This window comes from Homalodisca vitripennis, chromosome 1 (genome assembly GCF_021130785.1).
Source record: "Homalodisca vitripennis isolate AUS2020 chromosome 1, UT_GWSS_2.1, whole genome shotgun sequence".
Classification (NCBI taxonomy): Eukaryota; Metazoa; Arthropoda; class Insecta; order Hemiptera; family Cicadellidae; genus Homalodisca; species Homalodisca vitripennis.
The window spans coordinates 86,404,949-86,430,908 of record NC_060207.1 but is presented as its reverse complement, the minus strand read 5'-3'; the positions used below and the strand labels follow the sequence as shown (position 1 = coordinate 86,430,908).

General features: G+C 32.2%; 1 protein-coding gene across 2 annotated transcripts; it reads left to right on the top strand.

Moving 5' to 3' along the window:
- Positions 1 to 804: 804 nt before the first annotated feature.
- LOC124366000 (melanoma-associated antigen B10-like) lies at positions 805 to 25,728 on the top strand. 2 transcript variants are annotated; one of them, XM_046822183.1, is made up of 6 exons: positions 806 to 998; positions 7,043 to 7,318; positions 10,485 to 10,671; positions 12,765 to 12,871; positions 20,296 to 20,460; positions 25,220 to 25,728. In XM_046822183.1, the coding sequence occupies exons 2-6, from the start codon at positions 7,043 to 7,045 to the stop codon at positions 25,310 to 25,312; spliced, it is 828 nt and encodes a 275-aa protein (XP_046678139.1). In that variant the 5' UTR covers positions 806 to 998; the 3' UTR covers positions 25,313 to 25,728. The 2 variants fall into 2 exon arrangements, with proteins under 2 accessions (XP_046678148.1, XP_046678139.1); XM_046822192.1 differs by lacking the exon at positions 20,296 to 20,460 and having other exon boundaries at positions 805 to 998.
- Positions 25,729 to 25,960: the final 232 nt, after the last annotated feature.

The window sequence follows — 25,960 nt, the reverse complement described above, 5'->3', positions numbered from 1 at the left end:
TGTCCAATTATTCTGAAGTAAGTAAATCATGAGATGAGAATACCTTCGAATACCATAACTTACCTTAGGAGCGCCGTGCATTTCTAAAAAGATATGCCCATTATGTCCCTGTTAATGCCTGTTATTCAGCACAAAATTGTGGAGTGGTTTACGGCTAGTAGAGGATTAAGGTTGAAGAATAATATCCAATAAAATATAACAGTTACTCTCCTAAACATTCGGTAAAATTGATGTATTTTAACTTTGATACAGCATATTCAATATCCTAAGATAGCTTTCTCATTAATTTCGATCTCGAAAATTCCAAAATTTCTCACTGCTTGTAGGTTGTTTGTTTGTTTGATATTGTAGGGTTATGTACTGCGAGATTTTGTTGTCATATGCTACATTTGAAACTGGTATGAACCGTGAATGGTGTGAATGGTTAGGAATGTCTAAAGGGTCCCACACAAGGAGAAAAGTTCCATCCTGATTTCCTGCCTTTTATGACATCCATCCTGAGAATCTTCTATTTTCGACTAACATTATATTGATAAAACATCGTTTCTATAAAATTGTTATACGTTAGTTTTAACAATTTGCATATGTTTACCACAAATTAGACCTATATGTTGTATTGAATTGTCACACAACACGTACCACATCCAAGAACAATTCAGCAGAAGTAAGTAAATGGCAGTGTATCTCGGGGCTTCATGGCGTTATCAAAGCCCTCTTTTTGCTAGTAAACAGAAAAAAAATTTTAATTGAATGAAATTTGCCAATGGCTATGTTAGATGTCTGTACTTTTTTTTACTCTTCGCGCGTCTTGGCTTGGTTAAACTTCTTCGCGTCTTTGGACTGAGTTGGAGTCCGTCATTTGTGCTACTCTTTCACTGTATAGTGTTGCTTTTATAGTTGAAATGTTAAATTCACTCAATTAAATGAGTTTGAACTACAGTAGTTTCAAATTTTAAATATATAAAATATGGATCAAGAATAAGAATACTTTGGAAAAGGTAAGAAAACAATCGCGGTGTGAGACGTTATAGAATATAATAGGCTATGTGAATTGTCACGTTAGTATAGACAACATTGTAATAAATTTAAAATCGGTATAGGCTACTTAATTTTTATCATTGGCCAGTATTAATAAAGTTTATGTGTGTTTAGTCAGCTACCTACTAAAATGCAGAAGGAAGTAACAAGAAATTGGAATTAACCATGCTAAAGTTTTAGTGGCTTAAAATATTCTTAGTGCATAGTATGAAAATAGATGTAATATTTGTGGGTTTAAAATTAGCCTAATAATGTTATATAAAATATGTATAGAATTATGATCCAGCATAATATGCTTAATACTATGTCGGTTCTGTAATGAAAACTATAGTAAACTATGATGACAATGAGCATCATACCATGTACACTATAAACAATACATATTTTTGTGATTCCAGTTATAAAAATCTTGTATAGGCCTACTGCACTAAGCTAACCTATAAATTTTTAGGACTATACTCATTTAACAAGGGTCCCGTACCTCAAAAACGTACTAGCCGATTTTTGTAAAACTTATTTACACATTTGAGACACATTCTACTGAGGCTGTAGACCATGTAATGAATGTGTATAGAAAGTTTTATCAAAATCCGACTCGTACGTTTTTGAGGTACGACGATCCATATGTTTATCCATTATTGACATGTAAAATCGATATATCTCTGATAATAGGTACAACCTAAGAATGAGGGTTGTATTGTAGTATAGTAGATTGTGTAATCAATGTGTATAACAATTTTTATTTTTAAAAAAATCGATATATCTCCGAAAATAGGTGCGGCCTAAGAATTTGGGTTGTATTTTAGTATAGTAGACCATGTATTGAATGTGTATAAAAAGTTTTATTTCAATCGGCTCTTACGTTTCTAAGGTATGGCCATCCATGTTTTTCCAGTATTTGACATGTTAAATGATATATCTCCAAAAATAGGCGAGGCCTAAGATGAGGATATAATACAGTAGACCATGTACTCAATGTGTATTTCAGTTTAATAAAAATCACCTACATTTTTGAGGTACGGTCATTTATAGATACTATTTTTTTGCATTTGGCCTGTGAAATTAAGTACATTTTGTTCATGAAAACTAGTATTTTTGGTTTTAGAAGTCCTGTTAAGTAGATTCTATCAATTTTTTCTGTGTTTGTTATTTTTGTTTTATTAATTGAACTGGTTCAGGTACTAGGTTAGTGGTAGTTCAGGAACTAGGTCAGTAGTAGTTCATGAACAACCTAAGATACATGGCATGGATCAGTTCTTTTTATGGGTGGAATCTATGGGCAGTTTCACACTGCTATTATCACGTAGAAATACCTTTAAACGAATTAATACAAAAACATTTTAAGTATTGTTATCTTATTTACAATTTATATTTTGCCAATTCTTTTTAATGTATTGATTAACAATATTGTTCAAAATTAAATCAAACAGAGTAAAATGATTTGTACCGGAATGGTATTTGAGTAATAGCCACAAGTACATCGTAATTAAAAAAATGTGTTATTTGTGTCACAAGTTGTGAAACATGTTTATCCTTCAAAATAGTAAAAAGTAACTAAATATGAAGGTGTTTTATTTGTTAAATTTAATAAATACACATATTGTAGATAATGTTTTATTTATGATTACTTTTTAGATATAAAACAGATTAACTATACAGTAATTGAAATAACCTACCTATAATGTTATTTGGTTAAACAATTTGGTTTCAGTACTGTTGATAATCATAAATACTGAAACCAAAATTAGGTTGTAGTGGTGGCCACTTATATTACAGCATTTGACCTCTCAGTTTTTGAAAACTTTTTGTGTGAAAATTGTACTTACCAAGACTTAAAATTAAAATTTTGGTAATTCTAAGCAATATATGGGTCAACCTCGATTTTTCTCATATTACAATATAATGTTCCAATAGTCAATTAGAAAAGGAAATGACTAGAATTTCTTGCCGGAAAGCAGTTATAGGGAGCAGGCAACTCATATTACAATATAATGTTCCAATAGTCAATAAGAAAAGGAAACGACTAGAATTTCTTGCCGGAAAGCAGTTTATAGGGAGCAGGCAACTCATATTACAATATAATGTTCCAATAGTCAATAAGAAAAGGAAACGACTAGAATTTCTTGCTGGAAAGCAGTTATAGGGAGCAGGCAACCGCGAGAATGACCTATTAGTGATCAGGGGCACTGACGTGATCTGGGCTTCAAATTTGGAACTACTCGAGTTAATTTTTTTTTCCAAAAGAGCAAGCAGCGCGAAGCGCTGCGCAGCGGGCAAGCATCGTGCGTGATCTTTGTATATACTGAATTGATTCAGGCCAAAGGAATGACACAGATTCCTTTACCATATTTTTACGGAGATTTTGTATTGGGCGGATTATATTGGTTTACTTTGCTTTCCAGCATGTAATTATGTGTTTAAAATTGTTTTACATACATTACCTACATTATATTGTAATATGTAATAACAATTTATCAGAAATTTTTAATAAAAAAAAGGATCACGCACGATGCCTGCCCGCTGCGCAGCGCTTCGCGCTGCTTGCTCTTTTAGAAAAAAAAATTAACTCGAGTAGTTCCAAATTTGAAGCCCAGATCACGTCAGTGCCCCTGTTTACTAATAGGTAACTCTAAGCAATATATGACCGTCTGGCGGTTGCCTGCTCCCTATAACTGCTTTCCGGCAAGAAATTCTAGTCATTTCCTTTTCTAATTGACTATTGGAACATTATATTGTAATATGAGAAAAATCGAGGTTGACCCATATATTGCTTAGAATTACCAAAATTTTACATTTTAAAAGTCTTTTCACAAAAAGGAAGTTTTTGGACATGTTTCAGTATTTAATAAACAACAAAGTTAAGAACCTATTAAAACTCAAGTTTCAGTGTTATGTTCACTTTGATTTCATAATCACAATGCTATGTTTCATAATATTTTGAATTTTCTTTTAATCCTCCCAAAAAACTCTTAGTGAAAAACCCAAAATATATCCCCTTTATTATTTACACTGTTTAAGTTAACTGACCATGTATTTGAAAATTTTAGAATGAGGCATAAAGGGTTCTTATTTATAAATATTTGCTACTGGAGTACACACTAGTTTGGTGTGAGGTAGGCTACTATTGTTTTTTTACATTAGGAAAGATTCTGTGTTCTGCAATCAGTTACATGTGAAATTATCTCCATAACCATTTACTTTTTACATATTATAGTTTGGTTAATAGGACTACTTCTAAATTTGTATAAGTAAAAAATTTTTGTTAGGCCTTGCATACCAAATAATACCAACTGGTTTGAGGCATGTCACTTCTGGTTTTGTGACAAGCTTATTTTTGGAAGCTGGGATGTGTAGGAAAATAATATAACATGTATAAACTTTATACCCCAAAAGGTCTATCTCACTTTCTTCTACCCACAACCAAGAGTTGTAGGCTAGAGGTGGCAGGAAACATTCTTTGCAAAAATTGGATTCATCAATGGCAACAGGAAGAGTGTACACCTGAAACCGAAGAGATGAAGTTATCTTCTATTGCTTTGGAAAAATATCTTAGATTATAGTGTCTGTTAAAAGTACAAGAGCACCAGCAAAATACTAATACATAGGCTCTATTCCTTAAACATATGCTAAATCTAATTATGTTATGTTATCATCATGTAGTCCATGGTGAACAAGATTTTTTGGTGCAAATTAGACGTCTATCTTTAATACAACAGATTCCACAGAATTTTTTCTTTTTGTAAAAATGGCTTAAATATATGTATGTGTGTGTGTGTGTGTGTGTGTGTGTGTGTGTGTGTGTGTGTGTGTGTGTATATATATATATATATAAAACTATATAACAGGCAGTTAAACAGACAGTACAGTTTAAACTAGACAAATGGATTTAGGCATATAAATAGGCTATTAATTAAGAATGTTTAACTTATCTTAGAAAAACGTAACGAAAATTGTGAAAAGTCTGTCACGAGGTTAAATCTGATTTAAAAAAAATTTTCTACTTAAGTTCTAGTATTATAACGTACCTAATTTCATAATTGAAGTCACTATATTGTATAAAAATTCCACAGCCATATAGATCTGATTTCATGAGTTAGTACAACTGCTTAAAATAGCTTTAGTTACTATTTGTTCAATGAATAGCTGTCAAATCTTACTTAACATTGTTTTTGACACATTCACAAGAACAGCTAGTTTCCGGACTTTTATTTGCCATTGAATTTTTTAATAATAATGGCAAAAAACTAATCTTTTTTTACGTTAACTGTCTAAATATAACGAGAAATGTATATAAGCTTCGCAATTTTGCACAATAAATATTAATTGGCCTTAAAAATTAAGCAATCATGCGTCCAACGGAGTATACAATAGTCTAAGGTATTTATTTTAGCGCAGGAACACATTTAACAAACCACCAAGACAGAAAAACAATAAAAACACAATAAAGAGGTGCATAGCAACGTGTACCATATCGGGCACACAACACGCTTTACGAAAGCCCTGTGTGTACCCAATTGGGCGCACAACAGCAGTTGTGAAAAATCATGAGTATCCGATGGGGTGTGTGTTGTCGAGAATGTATTAGTTAAGTTTTTGACAGACTCTGTATAAATACATGTTTTATAAACCATGTGATTATGAACATGTTTTATGAACAATTCTGATTAATGTAAAGGGTTCAATAAATTAAATTTCATAGTTTCAAGTAATTAAATAAATTGGAAGTTTCAAAGTTAGTGCCTTCATTTAAAAGTTGAGTATTAAGATAGGTTACATAAAACTTTTCTTATGTAAATTTATGCACTTTATGAGCCAACAGCATTGTGAAAGCATTTGAAGCTTACTGTAAGTGCAGAACTGTACGTGTAAATACTGTTTTGTTGTTTATACATTGTGTTTCTTAAGTTAATAGTGTTTTGTTTCAATGACTTTCAAAATAGACATGAAAGCCTTTGGCAAGAATGTATAGGATTTACTCCCAAAAAACTGAACGAAGCTTTTCAGTTAGTTAAAACAAAAATGTTGTCAACTATAACTATTGTTGTAACCAAGTACTGTTCTGTATAAACTGGTAATCCGTTGGTTCAAAACCGAATCTGTGTATCTTGTTAGCAGCAGTACAATCTTACACACACAATCGGTTTTGCTGCGGATATAAATTAATGTTTTGTTTCAAGGTAAATATGTTTTTTTTTAATAACTGTAAAGTTCAGAAATCTAAAAATGGTATTTTTGAAATCATTTGTAGACCAAAAACTCAGATAGAACAACCAAAGTCGTACTAAAATAATATGTATTAACCCCACCTTTTAATTTAAATATCGAAGTAACCACTTTTTAACTTGAGGTTATTATGTGACAAGAAATCCAAGTGCTTTGTACAAAGTAGCCCCAACATGGGGCTGTTTGATACCCCACAAAAAAAAAAAAATCTTCCCTCAAAATCAATAATACCTAATGTTTTCACTTACAACACTTCTAAAAATTAACTAAAATACACAATTGGTTTTTTTTACTATTGTAGGTTCAAAAATAAAATTGTTGAAGAAGAAAATTTGTTCAAAGTAGCCTCAGTGAAAAAATTACAAATTTCTCTTAGCTGCAACATTTGTTACTTTGATGGGAATGTTGAGTTTAATTCTATTTCACGTTCTACTTAGTGCCCAACATTCACATTGAATCAACTCTTTCCACCATACCTGCATTTGTTAATTAGGTATTATACTGTGCCAATTATTCTGAATAATGTTAAAATAAAATAATTTAATTCTGGACATGTTAAAAAAAACAAATTATACTGCAAATTTAATTTAAATTCTTAAAAGAATTGACTTTCTCCACTTTGTAATACCGATTTGAATGACCTGGATATAAACGAGGTTTTACTACACAGTTTAAGCCGGTCTCTATTGGAATATTATACTTTATGTAATCTAGTTTTGTTAGTATTTCCGAAAATCTCATGATAATGAACAATGGATAAGGTTTATTTGTTTATTTTTAGATGGCTTCCCAGAAGAGCAGGGCTGGAGGGTCTCAAAGAAACCGGGACTCAGGATTTTCCCAGAGCCAAGGAGGTGAAGGATCACAGAGGAGCAGGGCTGACATCTACTCAGAGGAGCAACTGGATGCTTTGGTAACGAATGCAACTGCTTTTCTCCTCTGTGAGCTGAGAAGCAAGAGGAGATTAAAGAAGGAAGATGTTGTCACCAATGCACTCAACAAGTCGTCCAGACAGTATGGTGTAATCATGAAGAGGGTGAAGCAAAATCTCTCTGATGTAGGTAAACATTCCTTGTAACTTAGTCTAAGCTATAGTAGGGAATGAATGCAACTCAACTTCAGTGGAAAATGGTCTTTACTGTCTCTAATACAAGCAATCATATTTAATGACCAATGTGCCTAAAACTTCTTTTGTATTGATAAGAAAGGAAACAATGAACAGAAAATAATGAAACTTTAATTCTCCTTGGTAATACCAAAGAGCTAAATCTTGCTATCCAAACAATTGAAAAACACACTCTCAAGCTACAGTAATATTCTTTATAGTCTCCATATATATTGAGGCACTCATTAGAAATGAATTAACTTCTTAACCCTTTGTTGCCTATGAATTCAGCTAAACGCTTGGTACCTATTATCTGGGAGAAAACTTGTAATAGCCAAGTTTTTGTTATTGTCTTATGCTGTAATTCCTTTGGCATTTGTGGTAAATCAAATAAAGGTCTGTGATTAAGAAATGGTGTATTTCACTTTTGCCCCTGTCCCATCTATTATAATGTTCCGTCGTCCCTTATTGACAACATTAATAAGCCCATTTTTTAAAACATAAAGCATCCTTGCCTTTTCTTTCTTCTTCTAAGTGATGACCTATCATCAAGCACTTGATGATGAAGTCCAAAGGCCTATCTTGCACACCCTGTAAACATGAAATAAAGCAGCTTACAACTTGGATAGTCTCACAAAACGCTGAAAACAACCAGTAAGGTCCTTCAAGGAAAGATAAAAACTTTTACATTGAGGTATAAAAAGTAACAAATGAACTGGGCAGTAAAATAGCAAATGTTCTGGTTTTTTTTTGCTTAACACATATAGTGAATTATTTCTACATACGAGGGGGTACCCAAAAAAAACCGGAATTATTTTATAAAAATTATATATTATCAAATTTTTTACAATAAGACCTGATCTCCTTCAAAATAATCTCCATTACAACTAATACACTTGTCCCAACGGTATTTCCATTGATCAAAACATTTTTTGTAGTCATCTTTAGAAATGGCTGTAAGCTCGAGCTTCGTTTTTTTCTTAACCTCTTCAACGCTGTCAAATCGTTGACCTTTCAAGCCTCTTTTCATGTGTGGAAATAAAAAAAGTCGCATGGAGCGAGGTCAGGCGAGTAAGGTGCGTGGGGCAGCGGAACCATGCCGTTTTTGGCTAAAAACTGCCTAACTGAGATGGCTGTGTGTGCCGGTGCGTTGTCTTGGTGGAAGAACCAGTCTCCAGTCTGCCACAAATCGGGTCTTTTCAGTCCTAAATCTCCTGTTAAAATTCGCTGAACCGAGCTCCAAGTTAACCCACTACTCTCTGATAGTTCCTCAATTGTCTGTCGACGGTCGGTGAGCACAAGTTCACGAATTTTCTCAACATTTTCGTCCGTTCGAGAGGTTGATGGACGTCCAGAATGAGGTTTGTCTTCAATCGACATGTCGCCATTTTTAAATCGAGCGAACCACTCGTAGACCAGAGTTTTCCCCATAGCATCATCTTTGTAAGCTGTATTCAACATTAAAATAGTTTCTGCAGCATTTTTACCAAGTAAAAAACAAAATTTCACAGCTACTCGTTGTTCACTTAAACTTGCCATGACAAAAAACGAAACAAAAACAAAACAGGGTTAGCGAAAACAGTCACTACGAACGAACAGAATGCACTAGGACAACGGAACTGGGGTCACTGAGCTCGCAATGGGTTGCGCGACACACGCCTAGCGGCAGGAATGTGTACTACACGCTGCCGGCTGCCAGCAGTACAATTCCGGTTACTTTTGGGTACCCCCTTGTATACCTACCTCGTCAAGATATTTCCTCAGTGATGTCTGTGCCTTAACCCAGTAACTTATAAACTAATCCCTATTTGTTGGACTAACTATTCTAAATACACTACATGAGTGCAAAACAACTCATCACTTTATGCTTTTACCACTTTATGGATTCTAAATTCAATATGCTTGTCTAATTATTTTAAATATTTCTTGATCTTTTTCTAAGAATGTCACAGCAATTGATATCTTGTATTTCGTTGCAGAAATTAAGCAAAAGAAAAAAGAGAGGATGCCACTGATCCCATGATTATTGAACATTATTAGTCTATTTCTTATCTGATTTGAGTCTATTCATTTTATGGCCACTGCTTAAATGGCCTATTATAATAAATCTACGGGTTGGTTCTGTATAGCCTACCTACTCAAAATGAAAATTGTGAGACAATTATTTCCTTAATCATGGTATTTGATGTTTGTTTGCAAAGGTGTGATGTACAACTGAATTGCCAATTCAAACATTAAAAGGAAACATTATTTTCCTTTCTATCACTTCAAAATAAATGATTCTAGTATAAATACTTTTTCATAACTTTTGAATCTAACAAATTAGATTCTAATTTGCAGCATAATGTGACAGAGAAGCCATACAGATCAACGATTGGTCATGTTGATTACTGATTTGGTGGAGGTTCTGACAAACATGGCACAGCTCTGCTCTCTTACACATGTACCCACATTTATAAATATATAATGTATTAGTGGCTCTGTCATTTTTTGTTTAATATCTGCTGACTTTAATGATTCTCCATAGTAATTTTGAAATATAGGTCATACTACTTTTAATTCATATTTTTTATGGGTGTTTTTCTTTTTGCTTTTTGTGTTTTTCTTTTGTATTTTTCTTGTTGTTAAGTAGTGCAATCTGAAAGGGTAATGGAGTATATTAGAGTAGAATATGTGATTCAAACTTTGAAGTTTAGTATATATACACTTTATTAGCTTGTGTATTAAATGTAATAGATATTTTAACTACATATTGTTTTAATATCTTAGATATATATGATGTTTTCAGTAAATTTTTTTATATATCTTTTGTTTGTGGATACTTTTTTGACATTTTTTTGTGGGACATCATTCTTCACACTACTAGTTTCACTGTCACTTATATTCAAATACTAACATTAATATTTGATTAAATATAAGATAACAGTAAACGTTCATAGTGCAAAGTAACTGCAGACAGTTTAGCTGGTGCAAATGTTTATCTGCAGGCTTTCATCAAAACATGACGATCAACTTCATTTCTTAAAACGTTCTGCGTTAAAAGGGCACATGGACCTATGGGTCCTTTTCCCACTATCTTTCCCACTTTATATACTAATGGATACTGGATGTGTTACAGGTTTTTGGTCTAGAAATAGCCAAAATATCTGACAGTAATGATGATGCCTTTATAATAATAAACAAACACAGAGAGGGGTTCAACAAGTTGACACAGCATTTAGCCACTGAGGCAGAAATTCAGGACAACATGGTGCTGACTGTTGCCCTGGCCTCCATATTCATGAATCGTGGACAATTGTACGAAAGTAAGATTGGCTATTTGTATTAACGTACTTCATATTTTTTTAATTCATAGTTTAATAACCTACAGAAATGGTGTAGTTATAATATTTGTGGATGACTTTTTGATAACTTTTAATATTTATAAAACATACTGTTTATGATCTTTTTAATCCACGGATATTTAACTATGGAGCTGAAAACAGACAATTATCAACTCAATGAATAATACTTTAAGGTCACTGCTTATAAAAAATACTGCTTCATTATGATTTATTAAAAACATTTCTTAGTTTTAGCTTTCTCAATATTTTCATACATATTACTTCTAAATTGATTTTAAAAATTTAAAGATTTGTTGAGATGTATGTATAAAGAGGAAGAGATATTGTTGTATTTTATTGCTTTTATGTTACTATAATTTTAAAATGTAATGTGGAGGATAAAATATGCCAGTATAACTAAGACAGCAAGTGATCTTATACTGGACTCTATTATATACAGTGGTGAGGAATGGATTTAATTAAAATTTTAGTATTAATATCTAATTACACTGCCACGGCTGTACTGGTAAATATGACAGTGTGCGTTTCAAATAGTTTTCCTTATTGTACTTTTGTTTTTAATTGAGGAATAAATCTCACTATTTCATTATTTTCATAAAAATACCAGATCATTATGGCTCAGCAATAAAATTATTAATTAACATTTTGAGAATCAGTCACGAAACATTGTAAATGGGAAACAGGAAATTATATAGAGATCCAGTAAAGGTCAAGCTGTCATGGTAATAACATTTGCCATTTTTGTTCTATAATTTTTATACAGTAAAAAAGTGGGTATTATTACAAATATTGTAATAGCCTAACATTTATAAATTCATACCATGCATCAAAGATTTTATTTTGTAAAAATGTTTTTGTTACATTTTTTATGAACCCAAAATATAGCAGTTTTTAGTCCCAAATCACCAACTCGTGCAAAAACATTTTGTGCAATAAATGATTAATACAGTGTTTTGATAGGTTGATATGAATTCACATCAAGTATATTCTCCATAGATGGACTAAACTCAGTTCTCTAAACAATTGCTCATGGTTGATAAAAAAGTAACTTATCAGTTAATCAATAAAACTATTAAATTGCATCATTTTATCACATTCAATTGAATATAGTTTTTTTTTTTTTAGTTTATTACACTTGTTGCTTATCAATGATGAGACTTTTTAGTTTCTGAATAGACACAGTGATGTGCTACTACAGATACTTTCCTTACTCATAAGTTTAAGTCTGAGATAAGCATCGGCCAGGCCTTTAACACATTCTAGTCTACGCTCGAGCCAGACTCGAGCGCCGTTGTTTAATCACCCGGCCGGCGCTCGAGCGTGACTCGAGCACAGCTTTGCCGATTGATATACGGAGTTGCCCGAGTGATATTCGAGTGCCGTCTGCTGCATTAAAAAATCCAGCTTTGTTGGTTAGTTCAGAAAAATTCCGCTAGGCGCTACTACGTCATACCCGCTTGAGGCTTTTGTTTATCGACTGACGTGGCCTGGCGCGTCGTCAGTCTGTCTACGACAACAATAATTTTTTTTAGCATTTGGAATTTTTTTGGCAAATAAAATAATTATTTGTAAATATGTATATAGTAAATGCCTTTAAAAAAAATTGAAATTACTTATATTATTTATTCAAAAGTTAATTTTTCAAGTAATACAAGACATGCGGGAGTTTTTATTTTTCTTCAAAAAATGTAAGTTTTGAAATTTTTTTTTAAAATTTATTACATTTCATAGGAATAAAGTTTTACATATCAATTTAAAGAGGAAAGATAGAACTTTCAAGAAAATATAATATCATATACATAATATTTAACAGTTTTCTAAAGAAAAAATCTGAAAACCCAATAATTTGTGCAGACCAGGCTATTAAAACAGCAAATAGCGAGCCAGACTCCAATGTGTTAATTATAATGTAGTATATGGTAAGGAAATTCAAACTCAGGCTGTATGCCTCTACTATTAGATTAAAAATTTTAATTTTTTATTGAAATATTAATAAAGCATGCTAGTGCAGTCCACTGTCATTTAAGCAAAAACCTGTTGCTCTGGTGTTACAGGTCATTTGATGGCAATTTTGGAGACCATTGGTTTTCTCAGTGACAAGTTCTATGGTTCAGCTTGTGAAAAGAAAATGAAGGAGCATGTTACAAAGCTTGTTAAAAATGTAAGTAGGACAAACACTGCGGTTCTTCTTGAGAAGTAGATGTAGATGTATAGTACTTAAAATAATTAAATCATTAATTTATGTGCATCTATTTCTTAGTTATAAATAAATACCAGGTTTTAGTTCTAAGACCGGGTGCTACGAGTTAAGAGAATAAGAGATTAGTTGTCGGTTTGTGTGACTAGAAGCCTTCTCTAAGTCAAGCTGTGGTGCTTACCCAATCACTTAATGATTGTTTCGTTTCCTATTCTCAGAATTGGAGTATACAAAGTTACTAATTTAACTTCTTAATATGCCTATAAGTTGGCATGAACAGGACATAACACAAACTATTATACTGAAATACACTTGTATCATACTATACGTAAAGCACACTGCAGACTCTTTTGACGCATTTGATTGTATAAAGCATTAGAATTCTGAGAATAATTAGCGTCTTGTAAAGGCTGGAGTCTGATTCATGTACCAGTACTCAGTATGGATGAGTGGTGATATGACATCTGACTGGTTGAGTGTGACGTTCCATGTACAGGGATGGGTTTTAGGATGTATACCCATGATTTGTACATACCACATTAATGATGGCATCAACAAGATCAACAAAGACTCAAACTAAGTCATAAAAAACTAAACTGTTTGCTGTATGTTACTATGCTCTCAGTCTTTGGTAGATGTTACACTCAATAAATGTGAATGTAAATCAATGTACTGTGCTACTGGCTTACCTCTTGCTAATCTCTAATTGAATTTATATTTATGGGGAAAACAAAAGCTATTCTCACTTTTCTTATGTTATGTTTTGTATGTTACTCCTCATCTAAATGGGACTTCTTAACCCTCTGCTTGGCAGTGTTAAAAACTGCTTGGTGACAGGTAGAGTGTAAGCTTATTTTCAAACATTTATAAAAATTACTGTGATATAAACTTATATGTATACTTAAATTATTGGTAAAATATGAAGTTTTGAAGAACACATGACGTTTAGTTACAATAATCTATTTCATTTAGTTTTTTAAATATTCTGATAAAATATGTAAAATCAAAAAGTTTTACTTTTGGCTTCCAAAGATAGTATACTTTAATATTTTAAGACAAATTAAGCTTATGTAAAATATGACAAATATATTGCTGAACAGGAACATATATAATACATGATCTTATTTTCTGCAGAATATGTTTTTTTAAGAATGTTGTAAAGAATCTGCAAATTTCTAAAAATTTGATTGCATATTTTAATGTATTGTTTATAAAATAAGTAAAAAAATTAAAATAAAACATGTTTAGATGTCTTTTGAATATGGAATGCACTGTAATAATTTGAAATAAATTAATAAAGTATTATGATTACAAAACACTTGTAGCAACATTTGTACTTGTAACAACTGCAAGGTGATGCAGAATAGTGAAAGTGAAATTAGGTAGAAAGAACACCTGAGAATTGGGACTTACAAATCAGTAGCTGATAAAATTCTTGAACCCAAATATAGGTTGTCATATAGTAAACTACAGTTCTTCTGCTACTACTACTACAACAATGTTAATATGAAAACAAACAGATGTTTACAAGTTCAATCACCTGTTTTTACATAGGTCTAATATATTTGCCTTCTGAAAATGAAATGAAAATATAACAACTCGATACATTAAGTAAACTAACATTATTTTTGAACTATTATTTGTACTTTTTAATGCTGTTAGTCACGATCGTAGTGACGTGATGAGTAGCAGAGCGTTTTTTAAAATTATATAATTGTGCGTTTTTATTAATTTAAAATGTTTCTAAGTTATATTAGACATTAAAATTAATAAAAACCGTGATGAAGTCACTTCTGAGTGTCCATGAAGACAATGTTGTAGAGTTTGTTTGAAAATTGCCTGAATAAGGTTATGTTTATGTTTTGTTTTAGTAATTATTGTTATATTACATATGATTTTCCATTGTTTTAAATAGCTTTTATCATTAAAGTATAAGAGTTTTGAAAAGAATTTAAAAGCTTTTTATGGTGAAAAATAAACTTTAACTGAATATTTTCCAAAACCCTGTGCTTTTTAGCAAAACAAACCTCTAGCGCTTGAATAATTTTTATAACTGTGTTTATTGTACAATATTAGGTTATTTCAAATGATTTTAGGGTGCTTTTAAATGAATGCTCTTTATCATAAAAGTATTAAAATTTAAAAATAAAGTTTTCTTATATTAGTTATTTTACCTTAAACTGGATTTTTATTTTGTTACCATAGAAAAGTCACTGTCTAGTGATTTTTAAATTTTTTTTAAATTATATAAACGTCTTATTGTTATATATTTTCTGAAGGACAATTCATTTACCTTTTAAACAAATTAAAAAGGAACTTTTAATGATAAAAAATAAATTTTAAGTGATATTTTTTCTGAAACCTTGTGTTTTAGTAAAAATAGTCTCTTAACAATTAACTATTTATAAAAATGTTGTTTATGGTACAATATTAGGTTATTATACATGATTGTGGGTTGATTTTAAATTCCCTTTATCATGGAGTTATTGAAACTTGTAAATAAAATTGTTTTATGATAGTTATATCACCTCAAACTTGATTTTTATTTTGTTTCCGTGGAAATGTTGCTGTGTAAAGTGATTTTTTAATTTAACCCACCGCTACTCGCGCGTGTCAGACGAACACTGTTACTCGCGCGTTAGATTTAATCTAACATAGAACTTGTTTAAAAAAAACACCCATTTTGTTACAAAATGAACTTATTATTGAACATGTTTCACAGCAATATAAATGTTTAAAAAGAAAAGACCATATTAACTTATTTTAATGATAAAATGTTAGTTAAAAATGTAAAATAAAAATATTTTTTGTATTACGTTAAACAATACTTTAAAAACGTAATTATCTTTAAGTAAATATTAAGTAGTTTTAAGAAGTATTAAGGAAGTAGTTTTTAAAAGTCTTATAAATAAAATATAGTTTGATTTCAATAATAATAAAAATAAAACTTTCTGTTGTAAACATAATCAGGGCCTTTCTAATCAGAGTCTGCTTCTACATTCTCACACTCTAGGCAGCTAAGTAGTCTTTGCCGTGTGTTCTTTAAATATTGGTTTCTCACAGGCATTGCACTGATGTTGTGTGAATCTGTTTTTTCGAAGAGGGCAGAAAGCACACCGTGGCTTTTGTTCTTCTTGACGAGGTGCAGGCTCAGGTGGAGGAATTTGAGCAACACGTCTTATTTTCTGACGAAGTTCACAAGAAAGGTTTGGTACTATTGCTCTTCTGACTAGATGCGGTTTAATCAGTTGTGTTGCAAGTTCTGTAAGGTAGTTTCTTCTTACCATGGACACTTGAGTGTTGCTGTTGAGGATGATCTGTGCGTTTATTCCACCAATGTTCAACATTGGACAAAACAGTGTCAGAGGCCACCGATGACTGATTCTGGATACGCTGTACTCACTCTTCATCCTGTCTACGTCAACTCCTCCTTTCGTCAGGTTGTAAAAGGATATCACCTCTGGTTAACAGAGGTCTCCAGAACTTTCGTCGATAGTATCATCTTTGTGCATTGTAGAGATCATGAGCACATTTTTGTTCTTTTTAGGCACATAAGAAGCAAGAAGACACCTGTTAGGGGATTTGCCATAAAAAAATAGAGAGCTGTTTACTGGACGATCCTTGATGAAAGTGGCCTGAGGTGGCAACTGAGGCTTGTTTTTACGGATGGTACCAACTACCGTCAGTCTATGGTTCGCAAAAAGATCATTTGCAAGAGGGATTCCGGTGAAATAGTTGTCCATTGTGATGTTTCGGCCAGAATTACTTATAGGTGCAATTAGTCGCTTCACAACACTAGCTGCATTGTTATGTACATAAAATGGCCCCGGAGGTTGTTTGGCAGCATACACTTCCAAATTGTATGTGTGAAAGGTACGGGAATCTACCAGAGCATAAATCTTAATCCCGTACTTCGCTGGTTTGTTCGGTATGTACTGGCAAAACTTATAGGAACCTTGACACTTTTCTACAAATTTGACAAATAGATGATGAATTGGGGCAAGATTATCGTATCTTTGTGCTCATCTCGGGTGTTCATGTCATCAAACTAAGAGCTAGAAGTAACGTTTGGAACCGTCTCTTGGACATCGTTGCCACAAAAATATCAGGGCAGTTCAGTACACCACAATTCTTCAACGTGTAAGTGACCAGCTTTTTTAACACCCATTAGGTACAACATACCTATTACAGCTAATAGCTCAGTGGCGTCAGTTTGAGGACAATCGCTTTGTACGAATCACACATCAAAAGTAACCTTTGATTCGTTTAACGTTTAACGGACTATTTCTTCAATTACGTCATCGGGGAAAAAAAGTCTCCAACTATCTAAAACTGATTTACTGTTTTTGGCTAAACCTTTGGTACCAGGCAATTTCGTTACTACATTTTGTCTAATAGTTCTTATAGTTGCAGAGGTTGGCTTGTGATTGTGCCAAGATGTAATGCCATCTTTTCCAGCAGTATGGCCTACAGTGACATTTTGACGTTGATTTATTTGTGGAGCAGGTTGAGACTCAGTTGGTTCTTGATGGCCTAAGTCAACATTATCTATGTTCATAGATTCTATACCTTCCTCATCACCCGTTTGTTCAGTTTGTTCAGAAGCAGTGTCGTGATTGCTGTGTTCACTTTCTGCATCAGACACAGAAACGTTTCCATGTGGATCTCCATCAACAACTTCATTCTCGTCTTCCTCACAACAAGAATACACAAAAAAATAATCAGATTTACAGTATTAGTGTCCAAACAAAACTAAAAAAAGACACTCACATGGTTACTCGCGCCCTTAAATTTTACTAACATAAAGAGTTACATGATTACTCGCGTGTTAGATTCCTATTAACACTACGTGTGCGGCGGTCTTTTATCCCCTCCCCTGCACCATGACGCCACTTCAAAGAGATAGAAAACTTCAAAAAATGGCAGCAGAATATTTAAGGGAGGCAATGAAGAAGCGGCGGCACTGTTAAAATTTTTTTTGCAACTTTCATGTAAAAAATGTTAGATATTTTCTAACACGGGAGTAATCACGGGTTTTAAAAATTATAGTAAATTTTTTAATGTTAAATAGTTTTTGATGTGTAATTCCTTTACCTTTTAAAATAAGTAAAAAGAAGCATTTTATGATCAAAAATTAATTCTATGTAAATTTTTTTCTAAAATCTTGCGTTTTCGCATATTTACTCAAAAAATAACTGCATTTTTCAACATGGATTTGATTTTATCTCTGGCACTAAAAGGGCTAATCCTTTTTTACCAGTTCTGCTTTCTCGGTTGTCATGAGTGCGTGTCTACTACGTATTTTGTTATTATTCTTCTTTGTGTAGTAGTGTTGTGATTAGTTTGAAATATTTATCTTGTTTTATAGTAAAATGTAATTAAACTTTTAAGTTTAGTTACATTTTACAATTAAATAAAATTTATTTAAAATAAACAGTTTTGTTATTAGTTCTTTTTTTATACTTTTTTATTTTATAATTTAGTTACAATAAAAATTAGCTTTGAGCTTAAAGAAACAATTTTTTAGGCATCAGAAACCACGAAAGATTTGGTCAATGTCATTGATTAAAAGATTCATGAAAATTTACTGCCCTGCCTTTTATTAAAGACCGGTCTTGGTGCCAATAGACTTTCATTTGTTCGTTACCTTAAGGAGTTTCTTGGTGGTTAGCACTTCAACACTGATGACGAGGTGGAAGAAGCAGTTGAAGATTAGTTATCTTTACAAGCAGCAGACTTCTATGACATTAGCATTGAAGAGCTCATAGAACTTATGAAAAATGTTTAAACTAAAATGGAAACTATGTTGAAAAATAAAAAAAGATGTATTCTATTGTATTAATTCAGACGTCTTTGGTTTATGATGACTATAATTGTTTGACCGAAGATGTTCTAGAAAGTTCTTCTACCACTTTTCTTGACTCTCAATGTGTAATTTAGGTAGGAGGTCAATTCGACTAAGCTCCACTCCCTTGGGTACGATTTATCCCATTTTAACATCTAAGAATCATCTTGTGACTAATCTCGTCATAAACAATTACTGGAAATACCTTCACTCAATATATTAAATCACACATTAGCCAGGTGTTTTAACACTAAAACACATAACAAATCTCTTTTCATTATGGAATTTTCTTCCTCACATCCCCACCTGGCTTTTTCTGTCAATTAGCATGGATTATGCTTGTGCTTGTAACCAAGGAATAGTACATGCATTTTTAACATTTGGAAATGGTCACAGATAACACTACAAAGACCTTTTTCTGCCTTATGTTTGTTTTACTTTCATCTGCTTTGTGTCACATTAAGCTTTGTAATCACATCTTATGTTTCTACCAATATTGTTACTGTAGATACAGTCTCCACAAATTAGCTGATTTTTGTCCTTATTTTAAAACCAATATTTATTGTTTAATCTATAAGGAATTAAATATTCTACTACATCCCTCCCACCCCGCCTATCTTCATCACAGCATTCTTTAGAAGAGTATTAAACAAATCTCTGTAAGGTGAAACTGAGCTGATCTTCATGGAGAGCACACAGCACATTCTTGTCACTTGTACTGAAGCAATAGGTAGTCCTCGTCTATTCACCCCACTAATGATCGTGCAGATTCATTATAGGAGTCTGCTTGTTTGGAAATAACCTGTTCTCAGTGTCTTATAATCACACTTCACAGATGTTCTGGCCAAATTGTCTGAAGCAATATCAACTTGTCTAAGCTTTTAACTGCAGTATATGTGGCAGTAATAGCAGATATAGTATGTGCACAGTAGCACTTCATGTAGAACCAAGCAACAAGCTACCTCACGATTTTGAACTTGGTGCTGTTTTACCCAAAACCTCATCTCATGGCATCTTGCCAGAATAACTGCCATCTAAGATTAAATATTCATTTGTGTATTCATTCTTTTGATTTGTAAAATTCAAATGTTATATACAATTAAATTAAAAAAAAAAAAAATAGTATCAAATCCTCCAAAAATTGTTACAAACTCAAACTAATCTTGACACACATGTAACACACTCGTCTCTCTGACTTGTCAGGCGTTTTTGTTTTCCCAAGATTGGAGAGATAGGATTGGCAGGAAAAGTGATGTATTTCTAATACTATACTGTACTTCAAAATTGCTGCTAATGCAAATTAATGAGACAGTATTGCTGGTAAAGCTAAATGTGTTATCCAATGCTATCTACCATGGACTGGTGAAACAGTGGTCTTTTGGAAAAGATCATGTATTCCTAATAATGCTTCAAGGCTGGCCAGAAAAAAGGGGACCACTGGAGAAAAATTTTTTAGTTGGATGTAGTGGGAATGGCTAAAAAGAACTTAATAGCTTGTGATAGTGATGTGGTACTATTTTTTAACATTGTACATATCTTACAGGTGTTTGTAAAGCATATGTATCTTGATGCCCGTGTCATTCCTAGACCAGATCAAAAACAGAATCCTCCTCTGCCAGAAACGACAGACAAAGTGACAGTGTTACGGTGGGGTTACAGAACTTATCTGGAGGTGGATGTGGACAAGATTGTGCAGTACTTAGAAAAGGCAAGTTGAGACTTCTAAAGTAGGTTAAATTAATTAAATATTCTAGTACAGTTCAAGCGTTTCACCAGAACCAGTTTTATTCTCCCCACTCTTTATGGCCTGCTCCATCTTATTCTTATATTACCTTTGATCTTCTGATCTGTCACCAGCTGCAGCATTTTCTTCAACAACTAATCTTATGTTTAATATTTTTCTTATCAGTATAAAATTATATGGCAATTTAATTCATAACCGCCTCTCTATATGCATTCATACACACACTCAAACTTTAATTTACAACCACTGCTTAAAATCTGGTTATTCTTCTGGCTCATTGAAAATTAAAAAAATAATTCCAATCTTCAAAAAGGTAATAAAACCTGTTGCAAAATTATCGCATAATTTATATCATCCCAATCTTTTCAATAATATTTGAATCTTTAATTTACAACCAATTGAGTTATTATTTTGAACATCGTAATATTTTAATCAACAATCAGTTTGGATTTCGCAAAGGAAAAAAAAATGACTTCTGCAGTTCTTGAAATTATAAACAAAACAGATGATTTTAAAAATAAAAATACAATTTTGCTTTCCTTGTACAACCTAAGCAAAGCATTTGACTGTATTGTTTTATGTTTTATTAATTAAATTAGACTTTTATGGAGTAAAAGATTTAATTTTTTCTTTGAAAATAATTGAATCTTATCTGAATAACAGAAGACAGTTTTTTTTAATCAACAATAAGAATTCAGAATTAAGTTGTATTATAAGTTGGGTGCTCTACAGGGCTCAGTTATTGGACCGTTCTTCATTGTGGTGGCCAATGATCTTCCGTCCAATATCAAGACTGATGCAGTTGTTTGTTATACCGATGACACAACACTACTTTCCAAGCACCACGATATTGCAACTTTACAGGCGATTTCTAAATCAGCTCTTGATAGTGCAGTAAATTGAATCTCAGCCAATAACCTTTCTTTGTAACTACGAAAAACTCAATACATTTTTTATATGTTTAACAAAATATAGAAAATAGATCAGTAAAACTATTAGGCATTCTGATTGATAAAAAAATAAGAATTGGGGAATCTATATTGATTTTGTAGGAAATTTTCGAGAGTGATCTATCTTTTATCTGGAAATTAAGACATAACATTTCAATTGAATACCTTAGAATAGCATTTTTTTGGGCTTTTGAGTCACATTTAAGGTATGGCTTGCTTTTGTGGGGATATTACTCTTTAGTCAACAACATTTTATTGATTAAACAAAGTAATTCATACAATGTGTTGGGCTGGCCCTGCAGAGCCTTCTCGCCCCTTGTTCATTATACTTGGTGCTAACTGTGGTGAACTTAGATATTTTCAGTACATTGATATACATAAAAACAACTTGGATTAATTTATCATCAGAGAAAATAAACATAGTCATAATACACATGGAAAAAGCGAAATTGATATTCCAATACATTAACAAAGACTGCCAAATCACACAAACTATATGCTATACAGTTTTTGAATAAATTACCACTATCTGCTAGAACTGTGGCTATAAATATGTTTAGGACTAGAATGTACAGCTGGTTCCTTAAAACTCCATTTTGCTCTATAAAAGATTTTTTTTTTTTGTTATGAGATGTACTGCTTGATTTTAATTAGGCTAATACAGTTTTAAATATTTTAATTTTGACACTTGGGGATGAAACCAATTTCATTATGTACTATCAATGGTTAATAAAGACTCTGAATCTTACTCAAAAAAACATTTTTTAACAAGTAACAAACTCTGTCTCCCTTCTGGGAATGCAAACATCTGTGTTACATAACCCAGCTGTAGTAATATCAAATGAAATTAGAGTTGTCATTTCCAAATTTGCAATGCCTTTCAATTTAAAATATACTTTGATTTTTTAAAGAAAATATTTGAAAAATGTTTTGGTTGCTATTTTGAGAGATTTGGAAAAACACGAAATGTAAAAGTTGATAAGTTTCATAAAGAATTTAAGTATAATGGGTCTATCTTTGCATTTAAAATGTTGTCATTAATCATCATTTCTGATTTTTGAAAATTGTAAATAGGTTGTATATAACAAAGTTTATAATCCTGCCTTTTGGGGTATCGTTTGAATGGTATTTTTATGTAGAAGGTTTCTCCTATCACTATAACTGGTTAGATACTTTACTGACAAACTTATGTATTGTGGTGACCATGTACCTGATAGTGTGTTTTGGCTAATGACACATTAACTATATTTTATCTTTCACTACATAAGACCCAACTCGCAACTTCACTTGAATGGCTGTTTGATAATGAGTGACTTTACATCATCATGGGAAATTCGGCACTAACTGAGTGGACGGGAAATGATTGTCTGCTCCTCCATTGTGATCTGAGTAGAAATTTGGCATGCATACTGCATCAGCTGTTTTAAGAGTCAACTGTTGGAACCCGATTAAGAAAAAAGATGTTTCCGGCTTATCTGAAAAATAAATCTTGTGACTGAAAGAGACAGGGAGAACCCAGTTCCCACCTGCACTTAGCTGCTTGAACTTTTAACGTCATTGTCTATTTTTATCTCTAGCTTCTGATGTTTCAAAGGTGTTGACATTCTGTTTACTACAGTGTAATAGCAGTATTTGGAATTTTCCACATTCCGTCACGTAAGCACTTCAGCTCCGATTTAAGAATTTTAATTTGAAAGTAATTTTGATTTAATTATTTTGATTCATTTTTACTTATTACAGTAGGTGACTAGCAAAAATGTTAACTAAAAAAAATAAGGGAATGTGACTTAACCCTTTAAGTGGCGGTCATTTGTGGTCTCAGTGGCAGGCCGTTTTCGGGTAAATTGCCGTGATCGTTAAACTTATTTTTAGAAAATATTGTCTAAGTGATAACCTAGCAACATTATATATTTTTGTTTTCCTTATGAACTATAGAATAAGAATAAATATGATATTTGGTTACTTATTTTTATTTTCAGATGAATGTCATTGTAGATGTGTAAAGATTTTCTTTTAGAAAAAATAATTTTTAAGTTCTACTGTCTGTCACTTTGAAACTACTGGAGCTACAAAATAATGTCATATTCACAGAATATACACAATTTTATTCTAAACAAATTACTTCCTATGCATTTTTTTCTATTTACAAGAACAAAAAAGTTAGATGGGAAAAACTAAATCTATGTACAAACTGTTTTTTTTTATTTTTTTTACTCCGAGTCACTAGAATGGGCTTGTCTTTTCCTCCCAGTACTGTAGGGCCTATAATAGTGGCTTAGTTTGTCATAGCACAGTATATTTCGTAAATATAAAACAGAAATTGTCTTATTGCAAACCCCTCCCCATCCTCAGACAGAGGTCAAAGTCGAGCGGTCTAGTAGATAACGTGATTACAGAATCTTGCCGCCCATTCGTGCTTTCGTGTTTTACTGTGTGTAATAGATTAGTGATGGGTGACACTATGAGAATTTGGGATTTACCCAGGAGCGAAGAGGGGACCATTCGTTTTTTACAAGATCGTGACTAGTTGCCTAACTCTAAAATATTCGTGGCAGTCGGCAGTTGCTGCTGAAGGCGGAAATCCACTACACTAACTCATCCTTGATATTGCTGCATTCTGGGCGTCACAGGAAACCCATTAACAATTAATAATCGTTGTAAGTTTGTAATTGAAGAGTTGCTTTTTCATTCTATAATGTTTTTTTCTATAAATTTATATGTTTGTGTTCCTCATACTGGTGTGGTCGGTATAATCCCAAAGTACCCCAACATTTTCCATGACGAACGAATAACCTAAACATTTACCGGTAACACAAATAACGCGATAAACAATAATATACTGACAATAACAGTACGCAAAGTCACCAAACAAAACAGTGACGAGATGAGTAGACAGCTGTTCTCTCGTCTGCCGCTAGGTCAAACGAAAACTGTTGGATTCATTTAGGCCAGCAAACATTAGTAACATGAATACACACTATACTATATGATATATATAGAAAATTTCATGGAGAATAAGCCTTAAATGTGAAGCGACAGCTGTGACGGCGCTTGCCACTTCGCGGCGGCGTGAATCATACGTCTCAGACGGCGCTTGCCACTTACAGGGTTAAAGGGATGCCAAGATTATAGAAAAAATGCACAGTGATAAATCAAACTTCCAAGCTGCTATTATTTGCTAGACAAGAAATATTAGTAAATACATCAAATTAACTCATGTGCTACTTCTCACATGTTAAATGTATTGCAAATAACATATTTATCATAGTATAATACTGATATTTAATTGAAGTTGCTGCTACTATGGTCATTGTTACTGCTCTAATTGTTCTTTACAAATAACTGTGAATCAAGTGAAAATAACAAAGTATCACCTGGTGTTGCTTCAGTCTCCTGTGACATCTCATGTTTGTCTTTTTATACTTCCTAAATCATGTTAAAAGTTGGGATGAATTTACTGTCAACAATAATACTATTAAGTCAAGACATCAGGGAAAAATACATTTTTATAGTAGTTGAGAAAAACTGCAACTGAAAATCCAATACAACTTGTAATAAAGTAACATTTTCCAACACAAATTTTATTTTTTGTGATAAAATCTTTGATTTGAAAACGTTATTTGTTATATTTAATTATAATTTTTCAATTTCTTGAAGGATTCTTCATTAGATGATAATTTATTATATATATTTAAGAATTGTATTCCTCCATATTTTTATCCTAACGCACTGTATTCTACTTCCTAGAATGTAATTATCTTGTCTTGTTACAGATCCATGATGGCAAAAAACCACCAGCATTCCCATTTACACACTACACGGAGATAAAAAAAAGACAAGCCACATTGCAGGCACAACTTCAGTGAGTGGTGCGGCTGACCACTGTTGAGAACAATTTTAAAATTATTTGGATATGTTTTGACACCTTTAGAGTTCAATCACAAATTACATAATTGGGTATGTAACTGATTTTACAGACAAAAGACAATGGAATAAATCCATGCTAAATTCTTAAATAATTTTGACTATAAAATAAGTCACCTGGTTAAAGATTACATACCATAATCTTAAAACGATTTACATACAGTAAAATGATAACAAGGTTTTGAAATTTGTACATTGTTAAGTTTTCAGATAAAAATAACTCAGATATCATGTATTTGTATTATGACCGTATGATAACACTTTTACAAAGACAATATTTTCTTAGTATAAATATTTTTTACTTTAGTGAGCAACTGTTTTGTATTATAATTTGTAAAATAAATGTTATACAATACAAGTTGTTTGTTTTATTATGGTATAACCTAATTATCGTTTACTATACAGAAATTTTGTTTTATGCATCAATCCACTAGTGTGTTATTTTTCATAGTCAAAATAAACAGTTCTAGTTAAAAGTTAAGTTGAGAATTGGAAAATTTTAAATCTGCTTGGTTTCTAAACTGTACTATACAAATAGACTAAATACAGTATTAATGTTGTTACATCGTGTCAGAAATTTAATCTGATGG

Coding starts and splice junctions, on each gene's coding strand:
- LOC124366000 (XM_046822183.1), top strand. CDS start 7,043: ATGGCTTCCCAGAAGAGCAGGGCTGGAGGGTCTCAAAGAAACCGGGAC. Junction 7,319..10,484: donor TGAAGCAAAATCTCTCTGAT/GTAGGTAAACAT, acceptor GATGTGTTACAG/GTTTTTGGTCTAGAAATAGC. Junction 12,872..20,295: donor TTACAAAGCTTGTTAAAAAT/GTAAGTAGGACA, acceptor CATATCTTACAG/GTGTTTGTAAAGCATATGTA.